Here is a 27,590-nt window from a genome sequence, read left to right as displayed (position 1 = left end):
TGTGTGTCCAGACTAAGTCATACATTATATAGGCTTTGAAATGACCTAATTCTTTCAAAAATAATGTACAATGTGTTGGACACGTATATACTCTGTCAGGTTTCATTGATTGGTTTCTGTGTTCTGCAGGCCCCTGGTTTTCAGTGGAAGGTAAGAATGAGCAGAGAGGAGTCCCTGGTGTATCGTATCTCAAGAAGTTGTATGTGACTGTTGATGGCATCACTGTGACGATGATGAAGAGCAAAACCATTCTGGTTCGTATAAACTGTTGAGCGCACAGACGTTTGTGTTTTTCATGAGGTGTACGATTGAGTTGCTTGGCAGAATTAGATCACGTTCTATCTAAAAGCTTCTAAAGCTGGAATTCACTAGAGAGGAAATATTTAAGTTATTTCTGACTTCTGTTTTTTTAATATTTTTTCTCCATCCCTCCAGGTGAACGGACTGAAAGTAGGCCTTCCTCATTCACCCTCTCCACTAATCTCTCTGACCTTGGCTGGGCAGTATGTCATTCTTACCACTCCCTTCGGCCTGGAGGTGCGCTGGGATGGCAACCACTACGCTAAGATCACAGTGCCCAGGTACTGTTTCAGAGATGAGCTTTACGTACTCAGCCTTGGGTGTATAATGGATGTGACTTTGTATGCCAAACAAAAAACGATAGTTGCTGTTATTTGTCTAAATGTTGATCAGTGGCTAAATACACATTTTCAGTTAATGGCATCATTTTTAGGGAATGGCGTCACACTTTTTAAAAATAAACTTCTGTCTAAGTTTAAATGATGATGCTGAATTTTTTTAATGGTTTTCATAGTAATTTCTCTTTCTCTCCCTCTGTCTCTTTCTCTCTCAGCACCTACTATGAGCAGATGTGCGGTCTGTGTGGAGACTACAATGGAAACCCCAACAACGACTTCACCAAGCCAAATGGTTCTCTGGCCAACAACGCAAACCAGTTTGGCAACAGCTGGCAGACTGACGAGGACGAAGATGACACGTTAGTTTTTATCGTTTTTCCTCAACCTATAAGTGTCATGCCTCAGTGTCTGTGGCTTTTTCAAGCCAGTGAGGAATGAGCTTTTATTAATCGTACAATCTTCATGTTAATTGAAAAGGTGTAAAGTCTCCCTCTGGTCAGTTCATATATAAATCGTTTAATTTGTAAATCTATACCATTTTGTTTTCAGGTGCCAGTCTGAGGTCCCACCTGAACCAACATGTGACCCAAGCCTGGAGGCTGAAGTGTCTAAACCAGAGAAATGTGGGAAAATCACAGACTCCACTGGACCATTCAGGTGATTGAACCTGCTTTATTTGGTTAGGAAATGCACGAGTAGTCCGTTCAAAAAATTGTACTGACTACTGCACTTCTTGATAAATCTCTCTTTCTTACCCTCTTTATCCCTCTGTCACACACAGGGATTGTATAAAGGTGGTGGACCCTCTGCCGTTCTTCCAGAGCTGTGTGTATGATATGTGTCGCTATCAGGGACTCCAACAAACCTTGTGTGATCAGCTCCAAGCTTACACTGACGCTTGTCTCAGTGCAGGAGCACCAGTTCACCAGTGGAGGGAGCCAGACTTCTGCCGTGAGTCTTGCCAACAAAACACTAGCATTAAACACATATTTAGTCACTCGCAGAAACAAAAACCTCTACTGGTGGTGGCAAAGCACTTTCTTGTGATTCTCTGATTTCCTCTAAGTGTTTATTCGTGGACAGATACAAGCTCATGTTACCTTCCAGTTTGTAGGTTAACCATGATGTCAGGACAATCTAACAGCCTTAATCCACAAACTCCAAAAAATAAAATATGTGCCATTTTCCTTGTTTCACTCTCTCTGATAAGTCAGTTTTGCCTGTAATTTTTTCTCTACAGCTCTGGTTTGTCCCCCGAACAGCCACTACTCTACATGTGTGAGTTCTTGTCCAGAGACGTGTGTAGGTGTGAGCGGACCCCCTGGCTGCGGAGAGAAGTGTGTTGAAGGCTGTGAATGTGACCCCGGCTTTGTCCTGAGCGGCAGCCGGTGTGTTCCTCTCAAAGACTGTGGCTGTGTGGACTCTGATGGCTCCTACCATCCTGTGAGTGTCACACAGTGAGAAAACCCACATTTAAGTGCTTTGTCTGAATTTCTACACCACAGTACTGCTATGACCTGTATTTCCTACCGTACTGTAATTCAGTAGTACTGTTTATTGAAAGTCCTCCACTCAGTTCCTTTACATTTTTGTGTGGTTTAGCTAAATGAGAGCTGGTATCTGAAGGACTGTGAGCAGCAGTGCGTGTGTCTGGGTGGAAAAATCATCCAGTGCTACAACACCAGCTGCCTCTCTACAGAGAGCTGCGTACTGCAAGATGGAGAGTACATCTGCAAACCGAATGGTACAGTATTTATATCTGCAACAAAGAGAAGCCTAGAAGTGTATGCACTCGGAACACTTAACACAGAACACACATGAAATATATACAATTATATATATGGTTTGATCTCTGTTCCTCTTTCCCTTTATCAATTCTGAACTACAGATACAGCATCAACACCTCAACCAACAACTCCAAAACCCACCACAGCTGGACCTTCGACACCAACACCCTCAACACCTCAACCGACAACCCCAAAACCAACTACAACAACAACAGCACCAGGTAAAATATTCATATTCAACACTGAAGGAAACTGCTTAAACAGTGCTCTAAATTTGCATGATTCACATGTGTACATTTGCTTCACATGAATGAAATATGTTGCATCAACATAAAATGAAAGAATGAAATGAACCTTTTAGCCAACTGTGTCTGAACACATCGGAATTAGACCTCCACATTTAACCCATCCGTGCAGTGAAACACCACATACACACTAGTGAACACACACACACTAGGGGGCAGTGAGCACACTTGCCCGGAGCGGTGGGCAGCCCTATCCACGGCGCCCGGGGAGCAGTTGGGGGTTAGGTGCCTTGCTCAAGGGCACTTGATAATTACATAATTACTATGTGTAAGTACTTACAAAAGTTGATGTGACATATTTAATTTGTGTGGAACTGATGTGCAGGTTTGATTCATGTAAATTCAACAACTTTTTGAGTGCAGTGTATCAAGCGATGCAAACATTTTTTTTAACAATTTTACTTTTCTCCTCAAACAGTGAAGTGCCCTGATAATGCGGAGTACATAGAGTGCGGTCCAGCTTGTATTCCCAGCTGTAAAGAACCCTCCACCAACTGCACTGGCTCCTGTATCAGCGGCTGCTTCTGCAAACCAGGTTTTGTGTTCCGGGGCAGACGCTGTATTCCCATTGAGCAGTGTGGATGTCTGGATGATGACAACAACTACTATGAGGTGAAAGGAATACACAGTTGATTAAGACAGCTTTGCATTCAGGTCAACCTGAGTTGTTGGTCGAGGTGTTGAGGGTGTTGGTGTTGAAAGTAACTTAACTGATTTTTTCCAGCCTGGAGAGATTGTCTTTGGGAATGGCTGCTCCAAGCTGTGTCGCTGTGCAGGCAATTACACCCTGAGCTGTGTGGACAACACCTGTGACCCCACAGAAGAGTGTCGGGAAGTGGGAGGAGTCTATGGCTGCTATCCTAAAGGTGTGTGTGATATTTGTCTTGAATTATGTTACCCTTCAGGATGTTGTATTATTCCACACTGCGTTGGTTTACTGTGGATTTAACAAACAGTGTCAGCATGCTAGTTTAACTGAGGTTCTTTGTTGATCTCTTCTACCTACAGACACCTCCATCTGTATTGCCTCGGCTGACCCCCACTACACCACCTTTGACAAGCGCAGTTATGACTTCATGGGCAACTGCACCTACTTGATGTCTGAACCGTGCAACAGCACAGATGTGCCTTACTTTGCTGTTTATGCTGAGAATGAGAATCGCTTCAACAACCCCTGGGTCAGCTATGTTAGTGCTGTCCATGTCCACGTTCGGGGAGTGAAGGTGTCCATCCTGAAAGGAGGAGTTGTGCAGGTGAGAGAACAAAGATATCATGAGTGTAGGAAGTGAAGTTGTATCCTACAGCAGTGTCGTAAGTTCTGTTTTCCATCTGTTCTCAGCTGAACGGAACGAATGTGAACATTCCTTTGAGTCCGGTGTCTGGAGTAGATGTTTTCAAATCTGGGACACTCTACACAGTGGTCATGGACTTTGGCGTAACTGTTCGTTATGATGGTAACCACTACATGGACATCAAAGTCATCAAAGAGTGAGTGTTGTGTTAAACTGGTAAATATTAGTGTTTTGTTAAAACAGCATGTCTTATGTAACATGCTCGTTTGTTTGTGCAGCTATCAGGACAAGTTGTGTGGCCTGTGTGGTGACTATAATGGCAACTATAAGGACGACTTCCGCACCCCCTCTGGTGAACTGGTCAACAATCCAACTGAGTTTGGCAACAGCTGGAACACAGACCCTGAGTGAGTCTTTGATATTGTATTGTACAGGCTGATTAGTTCTTCTCTATACTGAGGAATCACATTTCCTTTTCCCCTCCTGTAACTGTATATGAGATTAAATGGAGATTGACTGCTGTTCTCATTTGCTCTCCAGCTGCAACAAGACCCCAGAGGTCCCACCCCCTGGCTGCACAGAAACTGAACAGGACCTTTATGAGAGTCCAGCATACTGTGGTATCATACTGGACAGCAATGGTCCATTTGCTGTGTGCCACCCAAAAGTCAATCCTAATGTGAGTTAATCAGACCAGGTCATTTACATCTAAGCATTTAACGCTAGTCTGTTAATATTAATGCTGTCATTCATTTTAACTCTGTGTGTTTGTGCAGAGTTTCTTCAAAAACTGTGTATATGATCTGTGTGCGCTGGGCGGCCCTCACTCTGCTTTGTGTGAAGCGATTGAAGCCTACGTCAACGAGTGCCAGGACCGTGGGGTCAACATCGGTGCCTGGAGAAACAGCACCTTCTGTCGTAAGTCTCTCAGAAACCATAAAATCACGCTATATCTAAAGTACAGACTAGGTTTTGGTCTGCTGTATTTCACTCTCATAGGACGCCACTTTTCCAATCTAATGTGAATATGTTTGCTTGTAGCTTTTATCATTACGCTAAACTAAAATAATTGGGAACCTTTTTCTTTTTCAGCTCTCGATTGCCCATCCAACAGCCACTACGACCCCTGCGTCTCCCCTTGCCAGCCTTCCTGTACCCTTCCCCCACCCAGTCAGTGCACTGGACCCTGCTCTGAGGGCTGTGTGTGTGACCCTGGCTACTTACTCAGTGGTGACAAGTGTGTGAAACAAGACACGTGTGGCTGCACGTATAATGGACAGTATTACCAGGTGAGTGTTTACGATTGTTAATGTGTTCTAGTGACTCAGCAAATTAGTGAAAGGTGTAGTTCTTTAAGATGTTCTCTTTTCTCTCTATGAATTTCAGCCTGGGCAGGAGTTCTACACTAAGGACTGTGATCTGCTGTGCAAGTGTAATCCCCCATTCGTCACCTGCAGTGCTGCTGAATGCCCACCCATGCAGCAGTGTGGTGTGCAGGGAGGACAAATAGGATGTTACCCAGTCGGTCAGTACGTTATTATAGAACTGTATTATTAATCAGGTGTGAGGCAGATTTAACTTGTGTTGCAAAAGAAATGTTGTGAGTTCATCTCTCTTTTACTGGCTTTTAGACTTTAAGGATTGTATCATCTCTGGTGACCCCCATTACAACACCTTTGATGGTAAATACTACTCCTTCATGGGACTCTGCACCTACACGCTGGCCCGCACCTGCAGAAACAACACTGGTACGTAATGACGGTTTCTCTCTTTTACATTTAAGTACTATATAGTTATAAGTATATACTAGTAGTACAGTAACAAAAACATCCTGTTTAATGTTGACGGATAAAAAGAGAAAAACAGTTATATGTAAAACGAATGATAAATTTTAATGTTTTGGGGAGCTAAAACCACACAAACATTATAAGTGGACCTCAGATAAAAAATATAAAATATAAGTGAATGTAGGATGTAGGCCCTTTAAGAAACGACATTTAGGTTTTTTTTAATATTTTTACACATCATAATTATACACTAGGCCTGAGAGATATCTAAAAAAAAAAAATAGCAGAATATATTCTAGTAAGCAAATCACAATTATGGATTCTGTTAGCCCCCCACTCCAATGGACGTTTCCGCTCCAGGCTCAACTTACTTTCTATTCTATTTGAACTTCATATTTTATATGTTTTAGTTGGTCTATTATACACATAACAAAGTGCAGTGCTGTGTGTCCAGACTAAGTCATACATTATATAGGCTTTGAAATGACCTAATTCTTTCAAAAATAATGTACAATGTGTTGGACACGTATATACTCTGTCAGGTTTCATTGATTGGTTTCTGTGTTCTGCAGGCCCCTGGTTTTCAGTGGAAGGTAAGAATGAGCAGAGAGGAGTCCCTGGTGTATCGTATCTCAAGAAGTTGTATGTGACTGTTGATGGCATCACTGTGATGATGATGAAGAGCAAAACCATTCTGGTTCGTATAAACTGTTGAGCGCACAGACGTTTGTGTTTTTCATGAGGTGTACGATTGAGTTGCTTGGCAGAATTAGATCACATTCTATCTAAAAGCTTCTAAAGCTGGAATTCACTAGAGAGGAAATATTTAAGTTATTTCTGACTTCTGTTTTTTTAATATTTTTTCTCCATCCCTCCAGGTGAACGGACTGAAAGTAGGCCTTCCTCATTCACCCTCTCCACTAATCTCTCTGACCTTGGCTGGGCAGTATGTCATTCTCACCACTCCCTTCGGCCTGGAGGTGCGCTGGGATGGCAACCACTACGCTAAGATCACGGTGCCCAGGTACTGTTTCAGAGATGAGCTTTACGTACTCAGCCTTGGGTGTATAATGGATGTGACTTTGTATGCCAAACAAAAAAACGATAGTTGCTGTTATTTGTCTAAATGTTGATCAGTGGCTAAATACACATTTTCAGTTAATGGCATCATTTTTAAGGAATGGCGTCACACTTTTTAAAAATAAACTTCTGTCTAAGTTTAAATGATGATGCTGAATTTTTTTTAATGGTTTTCATGTTAATTTCTCTTTCTCTCCCTCTGTCTCTTTCTCTCTCAGCACCTACTATGAGCAGATGTGCGGTCTGTGTGGAGACTACAATGGAAACCCCAACAACGACTTCACCAAGCCAAATGGTTCTCTGGCCAACAACGCAAACCAGTTTGGCAACAGCTGGCAGACTGACGAGGACGAAGATGAGACGTTAGTTTTTATCGTTTTTCCTCAACCTATAAGTGTCATGCCTCAGTGTCTGTGGCTTTTTCAAGCCAGTGAGGAATGAGCTTTTATTAATCATACAATCTTCATGTTAATTGAAAAGGTGTAAAGTCTCCCTCTGGTCAGTTCATATATAAATCGTTTAATTTGTAAATCTATACCGTTTTGTTTTCAGGTGCCAGTCTGAGGTCCCACCTGAACCAACATGTGACCCAAGCCTGGAGGCTGAAGTGTCTAAACCAGAGAAATGTGGGAAAATCACAGACTCCACTGGACCATTCAGGTGATTGAACCTGCTTTATTTGGTTAGGAAATGCACGAGTAGTCCGTTCAAAAAATTGTACTGACTACTGCACTTCTTGATAAATCTCTCTCTCTTACCCTCTTTATCCCTCTGTCACACACAGGGATTGTATAAAGGTGGTGGACCCTCTGCCGTTCTTCCAGAGCTGTGTGTATGATATGTGTCGCTATCAGGGACTCCAACAAACCTTGTGTGATCAGCTCCAAGCTTACACTGACGCTTGTCTCAGTGCAGGAGCACCAGTTCACCAGTGGAGGGAGCCAGACCTCTGCCGTGAGTCTTGCCAACAAAACACTAGCATTAAACACATATTTAGTCACTCGCAGAAACAAAAACCTCTACTGGTGGTGGCGAAGCACTTTCTTGTGATTCTCTGATTTCCTCTAAGTGTTTATTCGTGGACAAATACAAGCTCATGTTACCTTCCAGTCTGTAGGTTAACCATGATGTCAGGACAGTCTAACAGCCTTAATCCACAAACTCCAAAAAATAAAATATGTGCCATTTTCCTTGTTTCACTCTTTCTGATAAGTCAGTTTTGTCTGTATTTTTTTCTCTACAGCTCTGGTTTGTCCCCCGAACAGCCACTACTCTACATGTGTGAGTTCTTGTCCAGAGACGTGTGTAGGTGTGAGCGGACCCCCTGGCTGTGGAGAGAAGTGTGTTGAAGGCTGTGAATGTGACCCCGGCTTTGTCCTGAGCGGCAGCCAGTGTGTTCCTCTCAAAGACTGTGGCTGTGTGGACTCTGATGGCTCCTACCATCCTGTGAGTGTCACACAGTGAGAAAACCCACATTTAAGTGCTTTGTCTGAATTTCTACACCACAGTACTGCTATGACCTGTATTTTCTCCTGTACTGTAATTCAGTAGTACTGTTTATTGAAAGTCCTCCACTCAGTTCCTTTACATTTTTGTGTGGTTTAGCTAAACGAGAGCTGGTATCTGAAGGACTGTGAGCAGCAGTGTGTGTGTCTGGGTGGAAAAATCATCCAGTGCTACAACACCAGCTGCCTCTCTACAGAGAGCTGCGTACTGCAAGATGGAGAGTACATCTGCAAACCGAATGGTACAGTATTTATATCTGCAACAAAGAGAAGCCTAGAAGTGTATGCACTCGGAACACTTAACACAGAACACACATGAAATATATACAATTATATATATGGTTTGATCTCTGTTCCTCTTTCCCTTTATCAATTCTGAACTACAGATACAGCATCAACACCTCAACCAACAACTCCAAAACCCACCACAGCTGGACCTTCGACACCAACACCCTCAACACCTCAACCGACAACCCCAAAACCAACTACAACAACAACAGCACCAGGTAAAATATTCATATTCAACACTGAAGGAAACTGCTTAAACAGTGCTCTAAATTTGCATGATTCACATGTGTACATTTGCTTCACATGAATGAAATATGTTACATCAACATAATTACTATGTGTAATTACTTAAAAAAGTTGATGTGACATATTTAATTTGTGTGGAACTGATGTGCAGGTTTGATTCATGTAAATTCAACAACTTTTTGAGTGCAGTGTATCAAGCGATGCAAACATTTTTTTTTAACAATTTTACTTTTCTCCTCAAACAGTGAAGTGCCCTGATAATGCGGAGTACATAGAGTGCGGTCCAGCTTGTATTCCCAGCTGTAAAGAACCCTCCACCAACTGCACTGGCTCCTGTATCAGCGGCTGCTTCTGCAAACCAGGTTTTGTGTTCCGGGGCAGCCGCTGTATTCCCATTGAGCAGTGTGGATGTCTGGATGATGACAACAACTACTATGAGGTGAAAGGAATACACACTTTGTAAAGAGCACCTGTGCCTTAAGGTCTTTTTAATATTTGCAAAGCTCACTTGTGCATGAGGATTTGTTGCCCTTACTAGATATGGAAGACTGAGCTCCACTATGACTGTCTGCCTGGAGTCCTTTTGCAAAGTCCAGATCAATGTTAAGTTTATCTTATTAGAGACTGAGTGTGCTAGATGGCTTACCTTTGACGCCATGCCTTAAGAAAAATAAAACTGCTATGCCATGACACTGACTTCTCAGACACATAAGAATGTGGTAGAAAACCAACTTAAACTCTACAATTTGATTAAGCCAAATTTGTATTAAGCCCTGAAACTTCACTCACAGTTCTGTGAGTATAATTTGAATGATTTTTTTCCAGCCTGGAGAGATTGTCTTTGGGAATGGCTGCTCCAAGCTGTGTCGCTGTGCTGGCAACTACACCCTGAGCTGTGTGGACAACACCTGTGACCCCACAGAAGAGTGTCGGGAAGTGGGAGGAGTCCATGGCTGCTATCCTAAAGGTGCTGTGAAAAACTCTTGTGATATTTGTTTTGAATTATGTTACGTCTATAGCACTATTTCCTAATCCTGCTCCTGGCAGCTCACAGCACTGCACCATTTCAGCTATTTCCTGGGCGAACACACCTGATCTAGCTAAGTAATTGCTTGATTATCAGTGAATGACCTGGAATGAAACTGTGCTGTGGGTTGTCAGGAACGTGATTAAGAAACGCTGCTCTGTAGGAGGCTATAATGTTTCACAGTTAGCTGTATGTCTCAGAGTCTAGGAGAAAATATTAGCAAGTTTGTACTATTCAGTTTATAATTTAAGTTTCAGTTCTGTGTACATTAGATTTTTTTTTTTAACATTTGTTGCTCTCTACTACTCACAGACACCTCCATCTGTATTACTACATCTGACCCCCACTACACCACCTTTGACAAACGCAATTATGACTTCATGGGCAACTGCACCTACTTGATGTCTGAACCGTGCAACAGCACAGATGTGCCTTACTTTGCTGTTTACGCTGAGAATGAGAATCGCTTCAACATCCCCACAGTCAGCTATGTTAGTGCTGTCCATGTCCACGTTTGGGGAGTGAAGGTGTCCATCCTGAAAGGAGGAGTTGTGCAGGTGAGAGAACAAAGATATCATGAGTGTAGGAAGTGAAGTTGTATCCTACAGCAGTGTCGTAAGTTCTGTTTTCCATCTGTTCTCAGCTGAACGGAACGAATGTGAACATTCCTTTGAGTCCGGTGTCTGGAGTAGATGTTTTCAAATCTGGGACACTCTACACAGTGGTCATGGACTTTGGCGTAACTGTTCGTTATGATGGTAACCACTACATGGACATCAAAGTCATCAAAGAGTGAGTGTTGTGTTAAACTGGTAAATATTAGTGTTTTGCTAAAACAGCATGTCTTATGTAACATGCTCGTTTGTTTGTGCAGCTATCAGGACAAGTTGTGTGGCCTGTGTGGTGACTATAATGGCAACTATAAGGACGACTTCCGCACCCCCTCTGGTGAACTGGTCAACAATCCAACTGAGTTTGGCAACAGCTGGAACACAGACCCTGAGTGAGTCTTTGATATTGTATTGTACAGGCTGATTAGTTCTTCTCTATACTGAGGAATCACATTTCCTTTTCCCCTCCTGTAACTGTACATAAGATTAAATGGAGATTGACTGCTGTTCTCATTTGCTCTCCAGCTGCAACAAGACCCCAGAGGTCCCACCCCCTGGCTGCACAGAAACTGAACAGGACCTTTATGAGAGTCCAGCATACTGTGGTATCATACTGGACAGCAATGGTCCATTTGCTGTGTGCCACCCAAAAGTCAATCCTAATGTGAGTTAATCAGACCAGGTCATTTACATCTAAGCATTTAACGCTAGTCTGTTAATATTAATGCTGTCATTCATTTTAACTCTGTGTGTTTGTGCAGAGTTTCTTCAAAAACTGTGTATATGATCTGTGTGCGCTGGGCGGCCCTCACTCTGCTTTGTGTGAAGCGATTGAAGCCTACGTCAACGAGTGCCAGGACCGTGGGGTCAACATCGGTGCCTGGAGAAACAGCACCTTCTGTCGTAAGTCTCTCAGAAACCATAAAATCACTCATGTGTGTACATTTTGTTGTGAGGTCTTCTCCTGTAAGGTGGAACCCTGCAGTAACAGTTTATTTTCTTCTTCAGCTTTCAAATGTCAACCCAACAGCCACTACGACCCCTGCGTCTCCCCTTGCCAGCCTTCCTGTACCCCTCCCCCACCAAGTCAGTGCACTGGACCCTGCTCTGAGGGCTGTGTGTGTGACCCTGGCTACTTACTCAGTGGTGACAAATGTGTGAAACAAGACACGTGTGGCTGCACGTATGATGGACAGTATTACCAGGTGAGTGTTTATGGGTGTTACTACGTCAAAGCAGCTCTCTCGTGTACAGTTCTCTAAATTGTTCTGTCTTCTCTCTATGAATTTCAGCCTGGGCAGGAGTTCTACACTAAGGACTGTGATCTGCTGTGCAAGTGTAATCCTCCGAACGTCACCTGCAGTGCTGCTGAATGCCCACCCATGCAGCAGTGTGGTGTGCAGGGAGGACAGATAGGATGTTACCCAGTCGGTCAGTACATTATTATAGAACTGTATTATTAATCAGGTATGAGGCAGATTTAACTTGTGTTGCAGAAGAAATGTTGTGAGTTCATCTCTCTTTTACTGGCTTTTAGACTTTAAGGATTGTATCATCTCTGGTGACCCCCATTACAACACCTTTGATGGTAAATACTACTCCTTCATGGGACTCTGCACTTACACGCTGGCCCGCACCTGCAGAAACAACACTGGTACGTAATGACGGTTTCTCTCTTTTACATTTAAGTAGCTTAATATGAGTTTTTTATTCTCATTAAAGTAGCATAACAGGGGGCTGCAACGTGGTGAGAAAAACTGCAGTGATGATTACATGAATGTTGACTATGATTCACTTATGAAAATGTTTATAGACTTTGCATACATATATATATCAATGTCTAAATCATAAATTATAATGCTTGTCAAGGTATTTTGTTTTTCCTGAAATTGGAAAGCGATGGTTAGTGTTTTTGATTTGTGTTCTACAGGCCCCTGGTTCTCTGTGGAGGGGAAGAATGAGCAAAGAGGAGTCTCTGGTGTGTCGTATCTCCGGAAGTTATATGTGACTGTTGATGGCATCACTGTGACCATGCTGAAGGGTCGAACCACTCTGGTTAGTATGAACTACCAGGCACACAAACATTTTAAATGTGTTTTAGGTGGCATATCTGAATTTAATCTCATGGTCGATGAAGAATTAAAGGAATAAGATTGGACTGAAGCAAAAAAGATTTTTGAGTACCTTTTTTATAGTTTTTTTTTTTTTAATTCTTTTGTGTTGTCTGTTAGTTTCAGATCAAGCACATCATTTTTTATCTTTTTGCATCCTTTTTCCCCCTCCTCTGTCTGTTTTTTGTTCCAGAGGTGTCCACAAATTGTTTTATATTGTTAGATGCAAAGTATGTACCCACTCACTCACTGACTCACTTACTTGCATTTAACAAGATAAACCTCAAGGGGGGACCTACTGGCACTGTACAGTGTAAACAACTTTCCATCCGTGACACTTGTGCTTGTTGTATGTGAAACATTTGTTTTTCTACATCTTTATGTGCAGTTCTGCTGACATCAGAGGTTGTGGAACAGTGGTCGAAAAGCTTAGCATTCTTACATTTTCTATAAGCAACATGTCAGGCTGAAAACATAAGACAAAACAAAACAGAAAGCTTGCAAGCTTCAGAGTGCTAGAAATAACCATGCTATTCTTATCAAAGCTAATCTGCATCAATAATTCTTCATTGATTCTACACCTCCCCAGGTGAACGGACTGAAAGTAGGCCTTCCTCATTCACCTTCTCCTCTAATCTCTCTGACCTTGGCTGGGCAGTATGTCATTCTCACCACACCCTTTGGCCTGGAGGTGCGCTGGGATGGCAACCACTATGCTAAGATCACTGTGCCCAGGTAGTGCTTCATTATGATCTCAATGATGCTCTTATTTACCATCTTAATTGAAACACTTTTTGACAGGAGCTTTCTTGGATAAAGACAATCCTTATGCTATGTTTATACTACAGTTCCTCAATATCTCTCTTCCTCTCTCTCTCAGCACCTACTATGAGCAGATGTGTGGTCTGTGTGGAGACTACAATGGAAACCCCAGCAATGACTTTACCAAGCCAAATGGTACCCTGGCTGACAACGCAAACCAGTTTGGCAACAGTTGGCAAACTGATGAAGACGAGGATGACATGTTAGTCTCTTACCTGTCGTCTCTGTCATCCTGCGCCTTTTTAAGGGCATGAAGAAAGAGTGTCTTTATTTGTCTGTCTATCTTTAGGCCTGTTTGCTATAGAAAATCTAACTCATGAACACAAATTACTTTATTTAATCACATCAGTTTCATGTAATTGTAATTACATGGCTCTGTTGGATAACCTCATTGGTTGATGATGTAAAAGGCGTCTATTCTGTTTTCAGCTGCAAGCCTGGTAACACAACTAACCCACAATGTGACCCAAACCTGGAGGCCGAAGTGTCTAAACCAGAGAAGTGTGGGAAAATCACAGACTCCACTGGACCGTTCAGGTGAATACATTCTTAAAGAAATCCTACTGATTTTTTTTTGCATAACATTTAAGCAGTTTTTGTTTTAGACCACTGACTACTCCACTGACCACGTCACTTATCTTTTCTCTCCCTTCTTCAAACACAGGGATTGTATAAAGGTGGTGGACCCTCTGCCGTTCTTCCAGAGCTGTGTGTATGATATGTGTAGTTATCACGGACTCCAACAAACCTTGTGTGATCAGCTTCAGGCTTACACCGATGCTTGTCTCAGTGCAGGAGCACCGGTTCACCAGTGGAGGGAGCCAGACTTCTGCCGTGAGTCTCACCAACAACATATTAACATACAAAACTGGCAAATTACATGTCAAATATATGGCTAACATCAGTACAGATTTGCCAAAATTTTGTCTAAATCTGTAGATTTTGACATACTGATGACTGTAAGTGACAAACTTGAAGAATGAAAAATGTTTGACATATTTCAAACTTCATCCCTTGCCTTGTTATGTTAAATGTTATGTAATTTTTTCTCTACAGCTCTGGTTTGTCCCCCGAACAGCCACTATTCCACATGTGTGAGTTCTTGTCCAGAGACGTGTGTAGGTGTGAGCGGACCCCCTGGCTGCGGAGAGAAGTGTGTTGAAGGCTGTGAATGTGACCCCGGCTTTGTCCTGAGTAATGACAAGTGTGTTCCTCTCAAAGACTGTGGCTGTGTGGACACTGAAAGCTCCTACCACCCTGTGAGTGTCACACACACCTCTGTCAGAAAATAGAAAATATTGACAATTTGAGACTCACAAACAGGTTTATGTAGATTGACACAGTAAATAAGCAACAGTACAGTTAATTTATATTCATGCAAATACTCAGTTCTTGTGTATTTTTGTGTGGTTTAGGTAAATGAGAGCTGGTATCTGGAGGGCTGTGAGCAGCAGTGTTTGTGTCTGTCTGGAGGCATTATCCAGTGCTACAACACCAGCTGCCTCCCTACAGAGAGCTGTGTTCTGCAAGATGGAGAGTACATCTGCAAACCGAACGGTACAACAAACATCTACAGTTCTCTGATACAACACTGTTTGTGTGCCGTGTAACTTAACTCATCAGCTTATAAATACATTGGCACTAAAGATAGCTCAGTTTAAGAAGATCCTGTTTGTTTTCTTACAGAACCTACAGGTCCAGGAATCTGCTCTGTCTCTGGGGACCCTCACTACACCTCTTTTGATAAGAAGGTCCATCATTTCATGGGTGCCTGCTCTTACACCCTCACCAAGCCCTGCAATGAGACCACTGGTGTGCCGTACTTCACTGTCGACACCCAGAACGAACACAGAGGCAATAACAAGAAAGTGTCCTACGTGAAAACAGTCATTGTCAATGTTTATGGCATGAAGATTATCCTTGACAAGGGCCGTAAAGTCCAGGTGAGAGTTGTAGTTTTAAAAAGTAAAGAATTGAATTTTCAATTGAATCAAATTCAATTTGACAGGGTTCCCACATATCCAAGAAAACCTGGAAGTTTAAAGACTAGTTTTCAGTCATGGAAAGCAACTGAAGAATAAGAAAGCTAGTACAGTGTCCTGGAAATATTAGTTAGGTCCTGGAAAAGTGTAAAGCTAAGTTACCGAGACTGCATATTTTATCATATTTTCAGGTGTTAATGCCCAGTTTGGGTGGCTGTTCATAGCTATTGTTGAAATACTACAATGTTGCATGTGGACAGATCTACATCTACATCTCCACCATGTTACTTCACTCTTGCAGGTGAATGGCGTTCAGGTGACTGTGCCTGTCACTCTCCTGAATGGAGTTAAGGTCTTCCTCAGTGGGAAGTTTGTGGTGCTAGAGACTAACTTCGGCCTGCGTGTCCGCTTTGATGGCAATCACCATGCTGATGTCAGCCTTCCTTCATCTTACAAAGGCCTGCTGTGTGGAATGTGTGGTATGTAGTGCTCTGAGACTGAAATTAAACAATCTTAATAAAATAATCAATAAGTGATTATTCATTATTTCATTTCATTGCCATTGAGGTTATTCATGGCCAGTACATTCACAACTGCTGTTGTTTCATTGCATTCAACATCTTAAGCTATGTACTTAACCATCACATTACTCCACCAATCTCAAAGGAAACTACAACAATAACCCAGATGATGACAACATCATGTCAGATGGCAAGCCCACAGACAGCACCAATGAGCTAGGGGAGAGCTGGCAGGTGCCTGACGAGAGACCTGAGTGAGTGCCATTACCAATCGCAGTGTAAGAAAGGCAGGACTAGGATGTATAATTGCAGTATTAAACCATTTAGAAAGCAGCTTGGATGTATATTGGTACATGTCCAATGATTAGATGGAATATGGGACAGACTAGCAAATAATACCTGCCTGAAGGTAGAAACATGTTGGGTCAAACTTGCTGTTTATTCAGTGATCTTCATACACAACTGATAACCATTTTTCTTTTTTTTTTTGTTTTGACATTTGAAATAAATTTTGTCGTATCTTATCTCATTTTTAGTTGCACACATGGAGGTGGAGACGTTGAATGTGATAAAAATATTGAAAGTGAGGCACAAAAACCCACCAGCTGTGGAATGATTACTGACCCTAATGGTGAGGAAACACACAAACACACACAGTCAGTAACCAAGACCAACCCTGCAGTATTTTAGGGACTGACCAATATGAAAATGTTGAGTCCGATACCGATTTTAGGGAGCTTTTTTATCTGCCGATAATTTTATTTTTAAATTTTAGATTTTATTACTACAGTATATTTAAACAGTGTCTTAGTGTTGGATATGATTGTCAGTTATCAATCACTATAATACATTATTATTGAATATATTATATTATTTGGGGGTGGAGCTACCCAGAATGCATTACACCTTTGGTTTCTGTTTATCACATCTTCTTTTTCTTATTTTTTTATTCATTAAATAGTTTTTTGTGTGTGTTACAACATATTCTCATGCCAAAGGTGAGGTTTTGTCCGTGCATCAGGAGTCCAGATGTTTAGTGCTGTGATCCAAATAAAGGTGCTAATTACATGCAGTATTATTGGCCAACACTGATAATAGTGCAAGTTGCTGATATTTATGGCTTACCAATATATTTGTCAGGCCTTGTGTCAGGACATGTGTCTACATGTATACACCCGTAATAGGGTAATAGTCCATTGTGGAATCCTCTCAGACAAAGCTTCACAGATCTACATTCCTAGAGACTGTGCCATCTGATGGACCCTTTCTCCTTTCCCCTCAGGAATCTTTAAAGAATGCCATGAAGTTGTGCCACCCACTCCATATTTTGAGAACTGCGTGTTTGACCAGTGTGGCACAGATGGGTCTGCCGTGGCACTCTGCCAGGCTGTTGAGACCTATGCTACCTTGTGTGCCCAAGCTGGGGTGCCCATCAACTGGAGGAACAACACCTTCTGTCGTAAGTGTTTCTTTAAATGGTGTGTTTTGCAAGTACGTGAGCGCCTTTCAGGCATTCTTTACATCTTCTTTAAGTCTGAGACCTGCAGTGCCGTGGTGCACTTTATAAGAATATTGCAGGCTTTAAAAGAGGCCTTTGGTACTTACAACTATGTTGCTTCAGGAAGGTGATGTAAGGAGCAAAAACATGTGCTGCTGTAGTTCTTGTGTATAATTAGGAGTTTTTTCTTCTTCTGCCATTGCGCACCTCTTCCTTACTCTCTGCTACTCTGGACTATTTAATGTTTTATTGCATTCTTATTTCCCACTCTCTCCCCGTATTCCTCTGTCTTTCTTTGTCTCTCAGCCCTGAAATGCCCCGTTGACAGTCACTATGAGTACTGTGGTACTGCGTGCCCTCCCAGCTGTCAGGATCCAGGCTCAGCTGGCACGTGCACAGAGCCATGCGTGGAAGGGTGTGTGTGTGATGAAGGACTGATACTCAGTGGAGACAAGTGTGTGCCCTTCAGTCAGTGTGGATGTACGGACAAGGACAGCAACTACAGACCCGTACGTGAGCTGTTAATGATCTTACTTTGGCATTGTTTGTGTCTGCAGGAGAAAATAAGACACTCATGTTTAAAATAACCAGATATCTTCCTGATGCTCTGCTAATGGCCTGTTTATTTGTTTATATAAACGGTGCTGTGCAAAAGTCAGAGACCACCCTTCATTTATTTTCTTTCTAGTCAACCTGTAATTATGTACAAACTGGTCATTTTCAGCATCAGAAAAAAAAGAGAAACAGAAACAGAAAATTACACAGAAACCACAAGAACTAACTATAATATCACGTTTTTTCATTTATTGTGTCCACACTTTGCCTTTATTACAGCTTCCATTCTGTTTTAAGAGACCTGCTTTCAGTTTTTCAAAGAAATCTGGGGGGATATTTTTCCACACCTCTACAATTCAGTATTAGAGTCATTAATGTCAGTTAATTGTTATGAGAGCTCCATTTCACTAATTTTCCTTTAATACCTCTGACTTTTGCACAGCATATATATATGTGTGTGTGTGTGTGTGTGTGTGTGTGTTAGAATAGAAGCTGGTGTGCACATACATGCTAACCAGCTTCTGTTTACATAATGTGCCATTTTTTGTGTTTGTATGCTCTTTAGGTGGGAGATAGCTGGTTTACTAAGGACGACTGTTCTGAGCGCTGTGTGTGCTCTCCTTTTAACAATGTGACATGTGAAGCATGGAGATGCAGCCCTGCACAAGAGTGCAAGGTCAACGAGGGACAACTTGGCTGTGTGGATACAGGTATGAACTCCTCCAGTTACAGTACAATATATTGGGACCAACCCCAGTCATACTACAGTTTTACATATTCCGCAAACAGTGTGAAACCCTAATACCAAGGTATTTCAGAACCAGTTTTAAACTGCTTTCTATCAGTAGGAGTTACATCAGTTACATTCATTCCAAATGCTAAGATTTTCTTGTCAAAACACATGTATCAATATCATAATATGAGAACACTGTACTAAAGGAAAGTGCTTTAAATATAGTGTTTGAAACAAGTCCAGCTTTGGCAAAAAAAGATTTAAGAATAACTCTGATACTAAATCGACAACATTCCATAGGTGAGGAAGAATGCTTTGAAGAATATTTGTGAAAACCTCCAGTGTGTTTGTGTGTACAGGAGTGGGAATTTGCCACATAGCCGGCGATCCTCATTACTACACCTTTGATGGGATCATGCACACGTACATGGGCACATGTACCTACACACTGGTGGACATTTGCGACAGCTCCATGGTGACACCCTTTACCATCATTGCCAAGAATGAGGAACGTGGCCTGCCCGAGGCCTCCTACGTCCGCTCTGTCACCGTCTACCTGCCCGGAGCCAACATCACACTCAGCAAAAGCAAGAGAGTACTGGTGAGAGGCTGACCCAAAAACGTGATTGGAAAGAGGGATGAATATGAAATGGATGAGTCAAAATGTTTTGCAAGAATTTTTAAAGGGCATCTACAATGTAATATTGTTTTGAATACGTTACAGCTAATTATGAACCACAACAATGTTACACATGGATAAAAAGAAAGAGTGCACTTTTCACAGTTTGCAAAGTCCAAAGGACGTTTTGTTCATCATGTATTCTCACTTCTCTAGCTGGATGGACAAAGGATCCGCACCCCTATGGACATTCCTGCAGCCAAGGCCCAGGTGTTTACCAGCGGAGTCAACAGTGTGCTGGCCACTGATTTTGGCCTGATTGTCCAGTTTGATGGAGTTCACCACATAGAGATCACTGTACCTGGAGATTATTTCAACAAGGTGAGAACACAGACTGGTGGAATGCAATTAACATTCAGTACTGTCCATATTATCATTTAAAAAGGGTTTTAAAAGGGCTACAGTAAGTAAATATATGGAGTTTATAGTGATATATTGGTTTCTTGTATTCAACTAAATAAACACATTAAATATACATCATGAGTCTAGTCACTAATTGGGAAAGTAGAGTTGCCAGATTTTATTAAAACAAGCAAAAAAGTGCAGAAGGTAGCCGTTTCTGTGTCAGTCAGTTATAGCCATTTGTAACCAAGAATAAATGCTCCTCCTTCCTCTCACTCACTCACATTCCGTCTCTCTTGCATGCATTTTGCAGGTGTGTGGTATGTGCGGTAATTACAACGGTAATTCCAGTGATGACAATTTGATGCCTAATGGCCAGCCAGCTAAAGATGTCATAGAGTTGGGTGACAGCTGGAAAGCAGAGGGTGACAGTGACCCAGGGTGAGTGCCTGAATTCTGTAGTGATACAGTGACTAAAGGAGTCAGACAAAATCAGTTTACTCAAGTATTAAACCTTTGATTCTGGATAAAGGGTCACTGGCCAGGTTCCCACTAGAGATAAACCAAAACGACCCTACACTCCTCACTTCCACACAACACTATAGAAAACAGCAGCACAGTACAATACAATGTGTTAGGTAGAAAACAGTGTACAACACAGTGTAGTACAAAATAACATGGTACAAGGAATACATGTAATACAAGGGATTGGATCAGATTAGATTAAGTGTTAGTTACAAAATACCCAAAGCGAAAATGACTCCGAAATTGCACGTCCACTTCGTTTATGCTGATAGTCCAGTCTGATTTTTTTTTTCACATTAGACCTGTTCTTTTTTTTTACAATTCTAACTAGCAGATCCCTCTAACTAGATCTTCCTATCCCCACTTGGACAAAATTAATATTCAGGCAAGCTATTTTCAGCAAAGAATCACCTGCCAATAGAATATCTAAACCGACAAGGGCACTGGGATCAGAGAAAAAATGCATTTGGTTTGCACATTTCACCCTGCTGTCCAAGTGGGGCTTTAGTCTGAAGCGCTTTGTGAAAACGGCTTGATCGTCCTCCATTCCCTCATTAGAGATGCATCAGACACTAGGGAGATAATCAAAAAGCCAGACCTGCAGGTGGTTAGAAGGTGATTAATTATGTACGAGGCAGATACATTTAAAGCAATGTAAGGGAAATGAAAGTAACAGCTGTGCCAGCAAACCTCTGTGAAAGAGGGAGTCTACTTTTAGGGTCAGGTCGAACATGTTTAGCATACACAGGAAAAAAATGTGCCCTATGGACAAAACCCCCACTGTGGCTCTCTAGAAAAAAAACAATTGTAGTGCATGTTACCCTTTGAAAAATAAGCTACAATAACAACAAGCCCGTTGTGTCTTCTACAGCTTTATTTTATTCCTCATCTTTTTCATTTTGTGACTCACTCTATTGCTGTCTTCATAGATGCCAGCCAGACTTGCGCCCAGATGTCCACCCTAACTGCACGGCTCAGGAAGAGGAAGCGATCAGGGCTCAGTGTGCCAGCGTTATCCTCTCGGACCGCTTCAAGCCCTGCCACTCGCTGATTCCACCTGAGCCCTTCCTGGGGAACTGCATCTACGACATGTGCGAATACAATGGCATGCAGTCCACACTGTGTGACAATGTGGAGGCTTACGCTCAGGCCTGCCAGAGTGCCGGTGTCACCATCAGCTGGAGAAACACCACCTTTTGCCGTGAGTGACCTAAAAAAATCTGTAGCTACAATAGCTTAAAAAGAGCCTTCCTACTTCATTGACCTGTGAAAATCACCTCTTATTATTTTAGTTCCAAATTTGTGTTTTCTTAAATGCCTTGCTGATGAGTAAGAGAATAACACAATATACATCTTATAATAAAATAAGAATAATAATACTTTTACTAATAATAATAACTTATATTTATTGAGTGCCATTCACGTGATAGTGCTTTACTTTGAGGAGTAAACTTAATTAATTTTGTGCCAAAAGTTTTAAATAAATCCACAAGCAAAATATTCAGTATTAAAATGCTAAATGAACGAGAGTTAAAACTCTGTAAAAAGATTTTTTTCACTCTTTTTGCTAGAAATTTCAAACTCATTTTTCCAGTCTTTGCTTTGATTATTTCTTTTTTATTTGCCAATGTTGCTGATACATTTTTTGCAAAAATTTTTTTTGCTTTTGACTGTTGGCACATTTTCACAATTGGGGCGAGTCGTGGAAGAGGGCGTTTATCTGAATTGCTGTGACCGGTCTTCTGAGACCTAGCCACGACCACTCCATAAGCTGTGAACTGCCCCCAACAAGGAGCAACATGTCGTACTGAGGCTACTCTTTTTTGTCTTCGCCTGCAGCTCTCCCCTGTCCTCCAAACAGCCACTACTCGGACTGCACGCCCCCCTGCCCCCCCACATGTGCTGACCTCTTTCCAATCTTCTGCCCCCTTCCACCCAATGGCTGTGTGGAGGGCTGCCAGTGCGATGCAGGCTTTGTGCTGAGTGACGGCAAGTGTGTATCGCTCTCCAACTGTGGATGTGTAGACAGTAAAGGACAGTACCATGATGTAAGTTGGAAGTCAAACAAGGACAAAATTCAAATCTGAATGTTTGTACACTTAGTTACTCTGTCTCAGCTTCTTCCTTCACCTCAGGTCTGTGTTTGCCTCCCATTCAGCGTAAAAGGAAATTCCATATAAACTACTCATTAGAAAGTGGGGTGTTCTTTGTGCATTGCAGACACAAAACAGTTATTTCAAAGCATTTGTAACACTGCTTATTTCCTCTGCATTCAAGACACTGCATCATCGATGGTGGTAATCCTGGTGTGTTTTGCAGGTTGGAGATTCGTGGGTGACAGAGCACTGTGATCAGAAGTGCACGTGCAGTCTGGGAGGAGTGCTGACCTGCATTGACTTCCAGTGTAGCTCCAGCTCCATCTGTGCACTGGATAAAGATGGAGAGCGCTACTGCAAACCTGAGAGTGCGTCACAATCACTAACATAGATAGATGGATAGATGGATAGATAGATAGACAGATAGACAGATACATAGATACATAGAAAGAACTTTATTGATCCTGAAGGGAGACTGCAGTGTTTCAGTAGCAAGACATATCATTTCACATAAATTTACATATACTAAGCAGAAAAAAAAATTTGAAATAAAAATAGACACAAGTTAAAGTATAAGAAAGTGGAAATAAAACTATATGTATTTGCATATTTACATAGCAAATAAGACAGATTTGTTGTATTTACATGAGATATCCATGAGATCTAATTTCCAAACGCTCTGTGTCTCAGTCTAGCTCTCTCTTTTCCTTAAACTCTCTCTTTTGCTGCCTTATGACATATCAATCCACTCAAGTGTCTAGTCATATCAAAATAGTTTATTAATGTCAGAGTTAGTAGTTTAAATCATTTACAGTTTTACAGTTCCTGTGACAAGTGTCTGTGCTTATATCATAATAAGTCTGCCACACTAGAAAAATCTAGCCTAGCCATATATATTTGTAAATTCTAGGAAAATATAATGTATGACTGTATGCTACATATCTCTGAAACAGTTTTCCATAAATGTATCCTCTCTGCTTTTTTCTCTCCTTCTAATTTATAGGTTTTGACAAGTGCATCATTTCTGGAGACCCACACTACCGCACCTTTGACAAATTCAACCATCACTACCAGGGCCCACACACATACATCCTAACAAGGGATCATGATCTGCCCAGCTCCCTCACGCCCCTCACTGTCAGAGGCAAGAATGCCCGCAGAGGGGGCAACAGCCGCATTTCCTTCCTGCACGAGGTGTATGTGGATGTGTATGGCATCAGTGTTCGCATGCTACAGAAGAGGGCTCTCCAGGTAAGGAAATGCTGGATTTCTGGGAAATGTACTTCACATGCATGCAGTAGAATGACACATACAATGTTACAACTACTACAGTATTGTACTAATGTTTGGCCCCCTGCATTAATCATAATAGTTAATATTTTGTTCAAGATGCTTACGTCTGGCCCATTTTTCCCCTTCCCCAGGTTGATGGCGAGCGAGTTTTCCCTCCCTTAAGTCCCAGGCAGGGTATCAAGATCACCTTGAATTCACGCTACCTTCAGCTCTCCACTGACTTTGGGCTTACAGTGCGCTTTGATGGCAACATGCAAGGAGGTGAATGAATGATAGAGACTTATGAAGCCATTTGTGGGTCTAGACATGTCAACCCAGTCACATGCACAGTGTGCACATACACAACAACTAGACACCTTAGCCATGTCAGCACAAACTGCTTTTTTTCTCTGTACAGAGGTGATTCTTCCAAGCACCTACAGGACGTATGTGCGCGGCCTGTGTGGGAACTATGACCGTCGCACCAACAACGAGTACATGAAACCTGATGGCACCCTCACTCGCAACCTTAACGAGTTTGGAGACAGCTGGAGAGTGACAGACAGACAAGGGGAGGCCCTCCGTACCTCAGACCTGCCACAACTCGCTCGCTTGCACAGGTGAGTGGGCGCACTTCAAAACTGCTATTTAGTCACTCGACCAACACTTCCCATTTCCTTACAAATGGAGTTTGGTATAAAAGTTTGGAAGTATCAACCTTTAAAAACTAAATATGAACACTTTTTTATCTAGAGGAAATGAATGATGATACAGTTATATGCACAAGTTTGGTTGCCCCTGGTCAGAAGACGTTTTATAGATTTTTTAGTGTAGATAAGTAAATATTGTCTACAGACAATTGTGTGCAATTACTGTTTATTTGCTGAATTTAACATAAACCATAAAATGTGGCACATTTTATATTTTAGGCTTTATTTTTCCCAGTGTGTTACTTTAGCAAGTAAATCGAAATTGTGCACTAAAATATGCAGAAAAAGACCATATTTAAGTTTGTTACTTGTACAGGATTTGCTAACACAATGAAAATCAACAAAACATAATTTTGGTGCTCAAACTTTTGCATATGACTGTATGTTTATTAATATGTTACTATGAATAAAAAGGGTTTGAGCAAATGTCTGCAGCATTCATGTATGGCTGATTCTCAATTTGTTTTGCACCCAGAGATTGCAAACTTGCAGCCCTAATCATATCTACATGATTCTCACATTCACATGCTCCTGAAGGCTTGATCCACTGAATAAACTGTTCACTTACAACATTGTAAATAATTGAAAACTGGTCAATGGAAGGAGCGCTTATCAACAAAGGCCACACGTGCTTTTTTCATAAAATAAGTTACAGTAAGCACAAACTACTACAAGCCCTTAGAAAATTGTGGTTGTGTTGTATTGGTTGTTGGAAGATTTACTTAATTATATATTTTGATTAAAATGATTGCTTGATTTCATACTTTTGGCCCCTACTAGATGCATTAATTGATAAAAAGTCATGTAGTTATTGTATTAGAATTGCACATAACTATGCTTTACACTGAATAATACTACACACATACACCATACAATAGAAATCTAGATGAATTGGGTTTGCTGAAAGGTCATTCCTCAGTCTTAAGTCATGTTTAACTATCCTTTTCTTCCATTTCTTCACTGTAATCCTTGCACTGTCATTTATCATTTCTATATCCTGCACAAACTCACAAAACCCTTTGTGTGCTTCTCATGCTCTCTCCCTCCCATCCTGTCTCAGGAGAGAGGTGGAGGAAGATCCGGGCTCTGGCTTTGAGACAGACGGCTGCTCTGCGGATCAGCTGGTTGAGCTGAACGGGAAGAAGCAGTGTGGAGCGCTGACTGACCCCGAAGGCCCCTTCACTGCCTGTCACAGCATCCTCGCTCCTGATATGTTCCAGGAGTGAGTACAGTGTCGTGCTCTACTGTAATAAATTCCACCAGAACACAGCTCTTAGGAATGAGGACCATACTGAGTATCTTACCATGTGTGCATGTGAGGAGTCTGGCACTGCTGACGTATTGACGTATTGAACTCTTGCACGCTTTCCTAAGTATTTGTGTGTGGGTGATTCCCTCATTGTCCATGAAAGGAGTCAGCTATGTTCATTGTTTTAACTTTATGTTGACTGCAGATGTGTGCTGCTCTGACACTGTGTGTTTGTTGCAGGGACTGTGTGTTTGACCTCTGTGCAGAGCAGAGCGATCCCACACTGCTCTGTGAGAACTATGCTGTGTACGCCCTGGATTGTCAGGAGCAAGGAGTTGAGCTAGGGAACTGGAGACAAGAACTGGGCTGTGGTATGTTGTACACACAAATGCAGTACTATCCAAAGTTTTAGGCATTAGAGGAAACAATGTTTAAAATGCAATTTATCTGGGAAGTAAGTGTTTATTTACTCAGAAAACACTAATATTACAATAAATACAAATAACATTAAAACAATATGTATGTCAATGTTCACTTAACCATTTCCAAATGTCTCCCCAATGAAGCCAGCATTATTTGTAGTAATCATTTAGTACAGAGTTAAATCAGGAGAGCTGGTGGTGGACTTTTTCTAACCAGTTCACAGGTATGGTTATGAGATCCTGTGTCAATATACTATTGACTGTGTGCACCCTGTAGCCATCAGTCTTTGATGGTAGTGTTGGGGGGGTTTGTGGTGGCAAGCAAGCTAGAGCTGCTTTCTAAAATGATTTTCTCACACCACCAGTACACCATGTGAGCACATTTTCAGAAAGAACAAGCCTTGAATACTGAGAGGCTGCTCTTACCTTCCAGACTGCAGATCCTCTTAACCTACAGTTGGATGTGAAAGCTTAAACACTCCTAGTCAAATTACACGTTTTGTTGATTATCTACAAGAAAAAGTAAAAATAAGTTTACACATTCTCCACAGGCAACAAACTTTAATATGGCACTTTTCAGCTAATTTTAGTGCACAAGGTCTAGTTTTTCGAGTTTTCCAACATATTGGAAAAAAAAAGTAAAATGCGCTAGAACTTCTGCGAAGACCAATTTTTTTTTCTTAATATCTTAACTTTAGTAAATCAACAAATAAACAGTAATAAACAGTAGGGGATGTGTTAACATGTCACTCGACCAGGGCTTTCCTTTACTGTTATAGCAACTTATAGTTTTTATTATTAGGCTATTAATAACAATAATGGGTATTTTAATTTTTATAAACTTTGACTGATATGAACATGAACAACACATTAAAATAAAACAAAAGTAATTACTTTTGTACACGTTAAAGCCACGTTTTCTGACATTTAAATTGTCTAGACATTGAAAATAACTACTTAGTTGTAAACAAGAAAGTTACTTTGTCCTGTATTTGCTTATTTGTATCTATTCTAATTTCGTGTTTTGTTTTACATGCAAAAACACACTTAATGGTGAAATAAATGGTTTTAAACAATTTTTGTAGAAATCTTTGTAAGACTTGGCATAGTACAGTATATAAAGGATATTTGTTAATCTTACAAAAAACAGATTCAAAAGCGTATGCATGTAGTTAAAAACTTATTAACAAGTGACATCCACACACATAGCTTGGTATTTATGTGTGCTCAGCGAGGCCTCTGACATTTCTCTCTGCATTGTGTGTGTTTGTGTGTAGCTCTGGCGTGTGGTGCCAACAGCAGCTACACCACCTGTATGACTGCATGCCCAGCATCATGTGCAGACCTAGCAGCACCCTCAGAGTGTGAGCAGACCACATGTATAGAGGGATGCCAGTGTGCTGCTGGATACACCATGAGTGACAACGAGTGTGTTCCTTTCAATGAGTGTGGATGCACCTACCTGGGACGCTATTACTCTGTGAGTTCCTAGTTATATTAGTGTGAG

At 41.5% G+C, this 27,590-nt stretch overlaps 1 protein-coding gene across 1 annotated transcript in view; it reads left to right on the top strand.

The window, feature by feature from the left end:
* The window catches only part of zanl (zonadhesin, like), a 55,340-nt gene that overhangs the window by 23,535 nt on the left and 4,215 nt on the right, over nt 1-27,590 (top strand). Inside the window, exons 57-118 of the mRNA XM_036597540.1 lie at nt 130-254; nt 436-581; nt 854-997; nt 1,188-1,295; nt 1,420-1,589; nt 1,879-2,081; nt 2,241-2,382; nt 2,527-2,646; nt 3,149-3,342; nt 3,455-3,596; nt 3,739-3,983; nt 4,070-4,218; nt 4,301-4,429; nt 4,563-4,701; nt 4,799-4,940; nt 5,115-5,311; nt 5,409-5,547; nt 5,654-5,770; nt 6,382-6,506; nt 6,688-6,833; nt 7,108-7,251; nt 7,442-7,549; nt 7,674-7,843; nt 8,133-8,335; nt 8,495-8,636; nt 8,781-8,900; nt 9,174-9,367; nt 9,754-9,895; nt 10,268-10,512; nt 10,599-10,747; nt 10,830-10,958; nt 11,092-11,230; nt 11,328-11,469; nt 11,575-11,771; nt 11,859-11,997; nt 12,104-12,220; nt 12,497-12,621; nt 13,267-13,412; nt 13,558-13,701; nt 13,929-14,036; nt 14,164-14,333; nt 14,556-14,758; nt 14,915-15,056; nt 15,186-15,442; nt 15,783-15,960; nt 16,148-16,256; nt 16,539-16,633; nt 17,285-17,461; nt 17,807-18,009; nt 18,621-18,765; nt 19,148-19,389; nt 19,624-19,788; nt 20,123-20,250; nt 21,264-21,535; nt 22,174-22,382; nt 22,654-22,798; nt 23,434-23,681; nt 23,855-23,984; nt 24,121-24,322; nt 25,473-25,634; nt 25,902-26,032; nt 27,361-27,563. Of these exons, the coding sequence (XP_036453433.1) occupies nt 130-254; nt 436-581; nt 854-997; nt 1,188-1,295; nt 1,420-1,589; nt 1,879-2,081; nt 2,241-2,382; nt 2,527-2,646; nt 3,149-3,342; nt 3,455-3,596; nt 3,739-3,983; nt 4,070-4,218; nt 4,301-4,429; nt 4,563-4,701; nt 4,799-4,940; nt 5,115-5,311; nt 5,409-5,547; nt 5,654-5,770; nt 6,382-6,506; nt 6,688-6,833; nt 7,108-7,251; nt 7,442-7,549; nt 7,674-7,843; nt 8,133-8,335; nt 8,495-8,636; nt 8,781-8,900; nt 9,174-9,367; nt 9,754-9,895; nt 10,268-10,512; nt 10,599-10,747; nt 10,830-10,958; nt 11,092-11,230; nt 11,328-11,469; nt 11,575-11,771; nt 11,859-11,997; nt 12,104-12,220; nt 12,497-12,621; nt 13,267-13,412; nt 13,558-13,701; nt 13,929-14,036; nt 14,164-14,333; nt 14,556-14,758; nt 14,915-15,056; nt 15,186-15,442; nt 15,783-15,960; nt 16,148-16,256; nt 16,539-16,633; nt 17,285-17,461; nt 17,807-18,009; nt 18,621-18,765; nt 19,148-19,389; nt 19,624-19,788; nt 20,123-20,250; nt 21,264-21,535; nt 22,174-22,382; nt 22,654-22,798; nt 23,434-23,681; nt 23,855-23,984; nt 24,121-24,322; nt 25,473-25,634; nt 25,902-26,032; nt 27,361-27,563 (9,941 nt within the window). The remainder of the gene's footprint in view (nt 1-129; nt 255-435; nt 582-853; nt 998-1,187; nt 1,296-1,419; nt 1,590-1,878; nt 2,082-2,240; nt 2,383-2,526; nt 2,647-3,148; nt 3,343-3,454; nt 3,597-3,738; nt 3,984-4,069; nt 4,219-4,300; nt 4,430-4,562; nt 4,702-4,798; nt 4,941-5,114; nt 5,312-5,408; nt 5,548-5,653; nt 5,771-6,381; nt 6,507-6,687; nt 6,834-7,107; nt 7,252-7,441; nt 7,550-7,673; nt 7,844-8,132; nt 8,336-8,494; nt 8,637-8,780; nt 8,901-9,173; nt 9,368-9,753; nt 9,896-10,267; nt 10,513-10,598; nt 10,748-10,829; nt 10,959-11,091; nt 11,231-11,327; nt 11,470-11,574; nt 11,772-11,858; nt 11,998-12,103; nt 12,221-12,496; nt 12,622-13,266; nt 13,413-13,557; nt 13,702-13,928; nt 14,037-14,163; nt 14,334-14,555; nt 14,759-14,914; nt 15,057-15,185; nt 15,443-15,782; nt 15,961-16,147; nt 16,257-16,538; nt 16,634-17,284; nt 17,462-17,806; nt 18,010-18,620; nt 18,766-19,147; nt 19,390-19,623; nt 19,789-20,122; nt 20,251-21,263; nt 21,536-22,173; nt 22,383-22,653; nt 22,799-23,433; nt 23,682-23,854; nt 23,985-24,120; nt 24,323-25,472; nt 25,635-25,901; nt 26,033-27,360; nt 27,564-27,590) is intronic.

This window comes from Colossoma macropomum, unplaced genomic scaffold (assembly GCF_904425465.1).
Source record: "Colossoma macropomum unplaced genomic scaffold, Colossoma_macropomum, whole genome shotgun sequence".
Lineage (NCBI taxonomy): Eukaryota > Metazoa > Chordata > Actinopteri > Characiformes > Serrasalmidae > Colossoma > Colossoma macropomum.
The sequence above is the reverse complement of the archived record's forward strand: the minus strand, read 5'-3'. Positions and strand labels throughout refer to the sequence as shown.